General features: G+C 38.3%; 1 protein-coding gene across 1 annotated transcript; it reads left to right on the forward strand.

Moving 5' to 3' along the window:
- The first annotated feature begins 17 nt into the window (after positions 1-17).
- On the forward strand, positions 18-6,295 carry LOC104163872 (1,25-dihydroxyvitamin D(3) 24-hydroxylase, mitochondrial). The gene is made up of 9 exons (XM_009703011.1): positions 18-144; positions 868-964; positions 2,181-2,272; positions 3,069-3,180; positions 4,578-4,723; positions 5,037-5,203; positions 5,392-5,470; positions 5,881-6,075; positions 6,185-6,295. The coding sequence occupies exons 1-9, from the start codon at positions 100-102 to the stop codon at positions 6,293-6,295; spliced, it is 1,044 nt and encodes a 347-aa protein (XP_009701313.1). The 5' UTR covers positions 18-99.
- Positions 6,296-9,821: the final 3,526 nt, after the last annotated feature.

Here is a 9,821-nt window from a genome sequence, read left to right on the forward strand (position 1 = left end):
TCTCTTTAAGCCTTTCTCTTTTCAACCTCGCTGTTTTTAATTCATTCCAGGGAAGGAAAGGACTGGCAGAGGGTAAGAAGTGCCTTTCAAAAGAAATTAATGAAACCCAGGGAAGTTGCGAAACTGGATTCCACGATCAATGAGGTACTGTGCTTTAAGAAATTCTTTCTCTATCCCCACTCCACTGGAAACCTGGGAAATAAAAGCAGATCAAATAATCCGGTTTGCCTGGATAGCTGTTGGTTTGCTCTACAGTGGTAAAACCATGAGTTCATACTCTGAAATCATTCAGGGCATAATAAGTACAAACTTATTACCAGGGTCTGACCAAAAGTGAGACCACACAGAAACCTGTAGTTGAGATTGTCTGTCTCCATAGAGCAATAAGATTCTTCAACAATTATATTGGCTCCCACAAACAGAGCTTTTGCTTACTTTTCTTGCTTTCAGTGTTTTTTTGCCTTTACCCCTTCATTCGTGCGTTCCTCCCAACCAGGAACACCTTCTGCTTTAACCTCTGTGTTCCTCATTGAGTTTGAAGAGCATCTGTGACAAACAGCTTAATCCTCTTTATTGTGAAACTCCAGTATTATCCCAGCGTCATTCTGTAGCATTTCATCCCTATAGAAGAAAGCTCAGTTTGTCGAAGTACAAGCAGTAATAACATAAGACTCATGTAAAATCCAAACATATGTTAACACAGGGGGAAATTGAATCTTGTTCAAAGAACAGGAAACATAAGTATTCCTCCCTTATGCGAGATTGTTATCTATCTAAAAGACAGTTGAAATGCTAAATTACACAGGATTTTTATTAGTTGGTGTCATTTTATTCCCTTCATTTCTCTCTCTTCTCTCCACTGCTTAGGTCCTGGAGGACTTCATGCGCAGAATAGATGATATTTGTAACCACAATGGACAAATGGAAGATGTCTATTCAGAATTCAACAAATGGTCATTTGAAAGTAAGTTGCTTTTTGCCTGAGAATGGTATGGATTTTGTACCTGCCATGGCATTTCTGTTAAAGTATGATCAGTGATGAATGTGTAGGCTGATTATTTCCAAACTGTCAGCTACAATATCAGGGAAAGTGGGTTGCAGAAAAGCCAGGGGGCTATCAGTAGACATGCAAAATTCAGCAGCAGCTATACAAACTCTTCTATCTGGTTATCTATGTGGCTTGTAAAAAAAAAAAAAAAATCAAACGTTATAGTGACTTAGGTTCAAAACTTGCAGGAATCACAGTGCATTTATCTACAGTGGGATCAGATAGCACATGACCATTTTTGGCCATCTGATATTTGTTAATTATCAGCAGCACAAGATCAATTAAATGATCCAATAATAGTGACAAAGTATTCATTGTAGATAAGGGTTGGAAAATCCCATTTTAAATGTTTATATTGGGATTGAGAAGCACTGGAGTAAATTACCAAGACAGGAACCTCCACCTTTAGAAACCTTTCAGAGTACACCGAGGAACCACCTGCCGGGAATGACTTAGGGCAGAAGAAACTGCATCAGTGGTTCCCAAAAAGAGGCATGGTCGGGTATAGTGCGTAACTGAACGAGCTCTGTCAGACCCGTCTGCTCTTGGCTGGCTCACCTCAGCAACCTGTGTACTGAGTTCCTGAAAGTGTGGGGTTTTTGCCACTGTCAGTGCTGATGGCTGCTTTTGGAAAGTGAGAAACAGGAAGTGACAGTTTTACAAAAAAAAAAAAAAAAAAAAGGCAAGTGGAGAGAGATGGAAACTGGTGGAGTGTGGGATACTGCCAGTGTTTGCAAGTGGTTTCTGGCTGTGGAAAGGGCTGGGAGATGCTGGAGTAGATGGTCCCTCCAGGCCCAGTTTTCCTGCAAATCAGTTCTCCTCAGTAGCGTTGCCTAATGGCTTATTTGCCAATATGCCAGCCCTGCTTGGTAGAATGATCTGCTGCTTGTGAGAGGATCAGCGGTGATTCTTATTTGTGAAGAAAGTACTACTGTAAGGGCACCTTAGCTAGATATACTGCTACTTGGCTCTGAGGCAAACATGCAGAAGGTGTTCTGAAGTGCTGCTCTCACAAGTATGTACCACAGAATATTTTTCAGAAGTATAATCCAAGCCATTCCTTGACAATAAATGATGGACAGCATACACCCTTTTGTTTATATCATTTAATGATAATACTGCTTAACAACAGGTATCTGCCTGGTGCTGTATGGAAAGAGATTTGGTCTCCTACAGCAGGATGTAGAAGAAGAAAGTTTGAACTTCATCAAGGCTGTAAAAACGGTATGGAAGAGTCTTTATTGGGGCTGTAGTGATTTTCTACCCCTACTACTAATGAGGGGGTATCAGTTTAAATGGGTCAGCTGAAAAAAGAAACTCAAGCTTCTGTGCTACATGTGTATTGGCAGCCTTGTACATCCAAGGTGGCACGTAGACCTGCAAAGTTAGTACTGAACATCTGACTGTGTCATGTATGAAATACCTAAATACCTACAGAAAAATGCTGTATGGACATCAGGGTAATCCTGGAAATAAAGTTGTCAGTTTGGTTGGTTAACTTTCCTCTCCCTCTGAGACACCTGTTGTGCAACACTGCTGTTGGGTGGGACTCCCAGAGTTGCGTGGGATTATGCAAATACACTGGATTTAGAGGTTAGTCATTCCTGCAAGCACACCTGCCGTACGTTTTGCTGCAACTTGGACTCTGGTGATAGATATCTGCCTAATTTTAGCCATGTAAAAGATAGGCATCTAGCCTAGCCTGTTTTTTTAGCTCCATCTGTTGTCAAGGGAGAGAGAGGCACTGCCAAAGGGTAGCTTGTCCCATTCTAAAACAGAGGCCTAAACCAGATAGGATGAGTCACCCACTGGAGAAGCCTCCTATCCTCCACTAGCTGTCCCTAATTTTTAGCTGGATACGATCTAAGTAAATTGAGACCTATCCTTTCTGTCCAGGTTGGAAAATCTGCCAGAATTTTGACTTCCTGAAAAGTGCCTCCTACTTTACAGCCTAATTTTGTTCAGAGATTGCAAGTAGATATATTAAAGAAAGATTTCAAAAACTCTTTCTCCACCATAGATGATGGCTACTTTTGGAATGATGATGGTGACCCCTGTGGAACTTCATAAGGGTCTGAACACAAAAGTCTGGCAAGCTCATACTAAAGCATGGGATGTTATATTTAAAACAGGTTATTGTTTTAAACATAATTTCTCTCCTTTCCCTTCATATCTGTTTCCTGCTTGATGGAATTAACTTTCGTCATACTTTCTACTGCCTGATGCTGCAGTTAATTGCTGCCTTCAGCACAGATCAAGACACATTTGCTACAGCTAACCACAAACCTATTCCAAGCATGGGAGCACTGTTTTCTTATGACTAACACTTGAGTCTGGTTGTGAGGCAATATCCAATCCCAGGGAAACCCCAGAAATCTGGGAGCCAGCAACATCATGAGTCTACTTTAATTTGTCATAAAATTAAATACCCAGAAATTGTATAATCTCTTTAAAGGCAATGTGTGCAAATGAGAAAAGGAACTTCCATCAAAGGGACCTCAAAGGGAGTTGTTTTCTTGAGAAACAAGAATTTTACATGCAACAAAAGCCTATTTGCTAAAAAAAAAAGAAATTACAGGTTTTCTGAACAACCTGAAATATAGTCGTAAGACTTAAAAACAGAGGCAATTTAAATCATAAGGTACAGTTTGGCTTTTTGACAATATTTTCTATCTATTTAAGATGAATTGGCCTTCAAGGTTACAAAAATTACTCTAACACCAGATACGAAGTTAGGTTTATATTTTTCAATATTTTGCTAGACAGTGACAGTTATAGCTAAAGATTGAGGAAGGTTTTGGCACTTGAATGATTGTAACGCTGAGTGATATATTTCTCTTGGGTATTTGAGTACTTGATACTTCAGGACTTTTGGTCATGCCTGCCACGTGCACTTATTTTATTGCTTCTTAGTTTATGGGTTTTAGGAAAGGTACTTTCAGCCACTTTTGTTCAGAAAAAAAAGTTTGACACCTTCACTTGACATGAATAGCTCCTTCCTGGGCTTAACTGTTCTTAACAATTGGGATATTCCTGAGAAAGGGTGGGCAAAATCTAGTTCTCTATATTTAAAAAAAAATAGCATATAGAAATTTGGCATCTATTTTTGCTTTCCCCTAGTAAGTCAAAGGCTTAAATTTCCCCTTGGGGAGACTGAGTGCTGAGTCTCTTTGATTCTTTAACACCTTGATCCCCTTTGAAAATCCAAGCTAATAAATTTTACCCACTTGTATTTCTGTTTGCTAAATATTTCACTCAACACATCACTGATTTCCTTTCCTATTTTAAGAAAGCAGTATTCCTAATAGTTTGCAGGGGTTCCTTCTGTTCGGAAGTGATTTTTGTGACTGAGTTTCTTGTCTAAAAAGTGAGAATACTATTATTTATTCAGTATAATGCTCATTGCTTGAAAAAGAGCACAGCTTGGTATCTTCTTTCAAAATCCTGCATGTGAGACATATTTTTGCTTTTATTTTTATACTATTTTTAGTGATTTTCCATTAATTACCTCCTGCTCCTCCCTCCTCAGCCAAGCACTCAATTGACTGTCGACTGGAAAAATACTCTGCAAACCCTCAGGAGGACTTCCTGTGCGACATCTATTCTGGAGGACAACTTTCCAAGAAGGAGCTCTATGCTGCTATTGCAGAGCTCCAGATTGCCGGGGTTGAAACGGTAAACCTGACTTTCCAAGAGCTTGTTAAAATCAGCATCCTTCCAACTCCCTGCTTTCTTCCATAACCTAACCATCACAACATCTGAGAGTGAGCTAATCCTGTAGTTGCTTCAGTGGCCTAAATGCAACTGAATTTTTACCTGAAATCACTAGATTCTTTCTTCTAATCGTTACTCCTAGAGAACAACTGGGATGGCTCATTATCCCTTAGGTTTACAAAATACCAGCGGTAAATGTTGCTTTGAACTTTTGGCAGCTTCTTGTTCTTTCACCGCAAATGGAGGTCTTACGTTTCTTTTTGGTTTGTTTCAGACGGCCAATAGTTTACTCTGGGCTTTGTATAACATTTCACGCAATCCACATGTTCAGCAGAAGCTTTTCCACGAAATACAGAGTGTTTTGGCTGCTAATGATTGTCCAAATGCTGAGAACTTGAAGAATATGCCTTACCTAAAAGCATGTCTGAAAGAATCCATGAGGTAAAATTCTCAAATAATTTGCAAAAAGCAATATGATCACAAAGTTTTTTACCAGCTAGTGTGTACTACAGAGAAATAATTTTCTAGTATGTACAATTTTGTTCACCTTGTTGTTTGAGATAAATTATGATAGATACAGGAAGAAAAAAATGCTGGAAATCTAACCCATTTTGTTTCTTTCACTGTAGATTAACACCATCGGTGCCATTTACCTCTCGCACCATTGACACAGAAATGGTTCTGGGAGATTATGTACTGCCCAAAGGGGTAAGTCAGTCCATTAATTTAGCTTACTAGAATATTTTGTCATTGATTAACTGTCCCATAAACCACTGAAGTTGGTCATATTTCAGTCTCAGAAGGACTTTGCCAAAGGATAAGTCCCAGGATAAGGAATGAGGAATTCATATCAAAAATTCCCTTAAACTGAAAGCCATACCTGCCTGCACTGCTGTTGGATTTAGACAAAAATATTTTGATGTGCTATTTCAAAAATATTTTTCAAACTTTCCTCTGATTTTCTGAGGAAACTATGACCTTTGCTGTGTTTGAATTAATCTTCAGAGAATTACACGACATCTTCTGAGGAAGCATTAGTTTTTTCCATTAACAAGCTGATTCACTTGGTAGCTCAAAGCCAATTTGTAATGAGATTCTCTCTTCTGCTTTGTTTATAGACTGTACTAATGATAAATAGCCATGCCCTGGGTTGCAATGAAGAGTACTTTAATGGCTGGACTCAATTTAAACCAGAGCGCTGGTTTCAGAAGAACTTAATAAATCCATTTTCTCATGTTCCATTTGGCATTGGGAAGCGGATGTGCATCGGGCGCCGCGTAGCAGAGCTACAGCTTCACTTGGCCCTTTGCTGGGTAAATAGTCTAAAATGGCATTCTGTACGCAATGCCTGGTTGTTCAACATTTAACCTAATCAGAAGATCTAGAAGCCAAAGCATGCTAACTGAAATGTTTGTGTTTCAGCTCATTCGCAAATACCAAATTGTAGCAACTGACAACAAACCAGTAGAAACACTCCATTCAGGAATACTGATTCCCAGCCGGGAGCTTCCCATTGCATTTCACAGACGATAAGGTATGTGCTTAAGGGGCTCCTGAGTACATGAGACTTTTCTTTGAACCTCATTTAGAGTTTTCATAGAACTGTGAGTGTAAGAGAACAGATGTTTTTCTAAGCTTTATTCTCACAATGTGAGATTTATTAAATGCCATCACATTTCCTTACTTTTGACAGAAAATATTCTATGTACTAAGGAGACAAGTTTTGTAGGGCTTACAGCTCTGAAGTTAGCTGTCTAGTTTTAAACTCAAAAGAGCATGTCTTCTGTGCATGATGCAGATCAGAAATGGGGAAATCAAAATGTATACACTGATGGAGAAAATAATAGCCATTATTTTGTTATAATATAACTTCTCCACTGCATTTCTAGAAGATATTGCCTGAAAAATAGTGTTTGATTTTGAGCATCAATGTACAGATTAAAAAGAAAATGCCCTAGTGAAAGAACAGTACACCAGTGCACTACAGAGTTTAGATAAGAAAACTTGATTATAGGCAGAAGGACAAAGAAAAGAAATATCTACTTGTAAATAGTTGTGCAATGTTGCAACTTATAATATATTTTTGATTCAAAAAAATTGAATGTAAAATTTCCTCTGCCACAAGCTTATAGAAATAAGCTAACAAAAAAGCTTATTTCTATAAAAATCTAAATTTGAAAACTGGGTCTTTGATCTAGAATTAAATCCTCAAATTAGAAATCAAGTGATGTTTAAATACTGTGGGAGATATTTTTTGCTGACCAACACCAAGGAAAAAAAATCACCCAAGATAATCTGAGTAAGGGTATTAACTCCTTTAACTTAAGTTTGTTCAGTGCTATTTGCTTTTAAATAATTGATCACTATATAGATTCTTTTTCTCTTTAATAAAACTTGCAGAAAATAAATTACAACCCTGCTGCTGCCTTCTCTGAAAAAATATACATCGACTGGGAAAGTCAAAGCCTATGGTAACCAATGGAGAAACTGCAACGTATGTCCCTTGAACAATTGCTGAGCCAGAAATAGTACCAAGAAAAGCTCCCATACTGTTTTATTGGAAAAATGTGGTTAGGTAGTTCAGCTGTACTTAGCAATGTTAAAAGGAAAGAAAAATACCATGCATGTTCATATACCTGTGCAAATATACTGATTTAGTGCAGCTGAGGGACTGTACAGGATAGAGCTTGATATTGAGTTGTGGAGTGTAATGTATAGTTCTTGTTAGTGCACAGTGAAATTATTATAGCCTCAAGCAGTTCAACAGGCTAGCTTGGAAAGAGCTGGTTTCCAGTTTGTGGGTATCACGTAGGACACCTGGGGGAACAACAGTCACAACTGAACTGGCCCTGACAGCTCAGAGTTTAAGAGCTTTGAGAAGTCAGCTTAAGGGAAAAGAAACTTGCTTAGCCCTTATCAAATTACCAAGGTCATGAATTAAACTGAGAAGTAAGATGGCAGTCTGTAATAAGGCTAACAACAGGGCTTAAAAATTAGGCTAATTAAAGTATACTTTCCCTAACGTTATTCACTCCCTTAATAAAAGGGAAATAAGGACAAAGGTATATGACAGGATTTATTCCTCATGCCTGCACAGTACTTTTATTTAAACAGTTGCAATACTGTGCCTGCCACATATGCTGCTCATACCCGTAGAGTTTTGTGCCTCCAACTCCCACACAAGCCATTTTATCACACCTTTATTGTAAAACCTTAGTGGCCTTTTATTGCATGAAAAGCCTTATCCGTAAATGGAATCACTGGAATCCTGTGGGTTCTGCCACTATTAAATGATGATTATCCTAAGAGGATAGTTACTTAATCAGATGAGTAATAAAAAACATATGTTTCAAAGAACCACAGGAAATAAAGTTCCTAAACATTTTGACAAGGTCTATTTCTTGTGAAGATTTCAATATCTGTATCTAAAGGTTAAAGTTGTCACTGCCCTGCATGTAATACTGTATAGTAGCTATTATGGTCACTAGTGTATTTTTCCCATGATGCAGTTTCAAGTACAGGTTTATATACATAACCATGAATAGTTATTTTTATTTTTTTACATTCTGAAATGATACAACTTCTTAGCATTTATTGGTCTGTCTCCTGCGGGTTTTTTTTTTTGTTTTCCTCCACTGTTATACTCAGACATGTAAGTGTAGCCATATTACAATGTGTAAAGCAATTTGTGCATTATCTGAATCTTTCTAGTTAATTTGGTAATAGTCAATTTTGTAATAAAATAAAGATTTCTATTTTTTTTCTATGAATAGTCTTCCATAGTTTATTATAAATGCTTTGTAACATTACAAAACTCTTGTCCTTCATGGTAACTTCTTGCAAAAAAGTTGCTGTGGTACTTTCATCCCTCTGCTTAATATCCTCAATGGGCTTGAACTTGAAATTCTACAAAATCAAGTTACTTTAATTCAACACTGAAAAATTTCTGCTTTATGATACACCCCACTCCCCCACCCCCAAGTTGCTTGATTGTGTACTATAATGATACCCTAGCTAGGAAACTGTTTGCAAAGCCCAGCTCCTGGTGGAAGGGTATAGCGAGTACTGCCTGGCACCTGGCCAGCCCTGGCAAGGTGGATCTCAGGTTAGCAAGTACAGGGGAGTTAAGCCCTGCAGCACAGAGCTTTGATGCCAAACTCCTTTTGTGCCATTAATCTTTACCATTCCTTCAATCCAAGCTAGCCCTAGTATTCAGGAATGTGTTAAATCCATGCCTACAGTCCCTTTCCTTCTGTATAATCCTATCACCCCTCAGTGGATGTTGATGTTGGGAGGCTTTCTGCATCCATAGTACAGTCTGAACACGTTTCTCCGCAGCATGCACAGTACTGAGATCTCCAGGGATAGGATTCTCAAATTTCTCTGCCATTATGACAAGATAAAATCAATATAAAGTTTTGAGGAAGAATGAAAATTGTTTGAACCTTTGCAGAATCAAAAGAAATAATGTATATATATAAAAAAAGCCATCCTCCTAGCACTGTGACTGACAGCCTGATGGTTAGGCAAAGAGCAAATCTGACAGTTATCAAAACCATGCTGTCTTTGCCAAGCGAAGGCTGCCTCCGGCTGAGTGAATGACGGTGTAAGAAAAATTGTACAGCACTATGTGAGAATATTGCATTTCTGAAAATTGTATTGCAATGTGTACTTTAGAGTGACTGTAGTTTGTGCTGCTGAAACTAATCTGACAGCTGGGAGCACTGGGTCCCAGAGCCCAGCAGTTCATGCTAAGGTGCAAGACTGTGTGGGGAGATCTACCCAAGCTGCTAAAAAATAATATACACTAAGTATCTTCTTATAGCATTATAAACTTATATTACTCCGTTAGAGCCAATGGAGTTGTGCCAATACGAAGCAAGTGTTAACAGGAAGGCAGGAATATTGTTCAATTCCAGGCATATCACATTGCTCACAAATGTTCTGATGATTTAACTTTTAAAGACAACCAAAGAGAAGAGGTATCATCTAGTTGAACTGACCTTGACAGCCTAGTTATCAGCTATTTCAAAATCCTTTATTGCTTCTGTGTAGTAAA

This window comes from Cariama cristata, unplaced genomic scaffold (genome assembly GCF_000690535.1).
Source record: "Cariama cristata isolate BGI_N322 unplaced genomic scaffold, ASM69053v1 scaffold17666, whole genome shotgun sequence".
NCBI classification, from domain to species: domain Eukaryota; kingdom Metazoa; phylum Chordata; class Aves; order Cariamiformes; family Cariamidae; genus Cariama; species Cariama cristata.

Bases quoted from the DNA above. Each gene is read 5' to 3' on its own strand.
- LOC104163872 (XM_009703011.1), top strand. From the start codon at position 100: ATGAAACCCAGGGAAGTTGCGAAACTGGATTCCACGATCAATGAG. The intron at 965-2,180 runs GTAAGTTGCTTT...GCTTAACAACAG, and splicing joins CAACAAATGGTCATTTGAAA to GTATCTGCCTGGTGCTGTAT. The intron at 5,204-5,391 runs GTAAAATTCTCA...CTTTCACTGTAG, and splicing joins TGTCTGAAAGAATCCATGAG to ATTAACACCATCGGTGCCAT.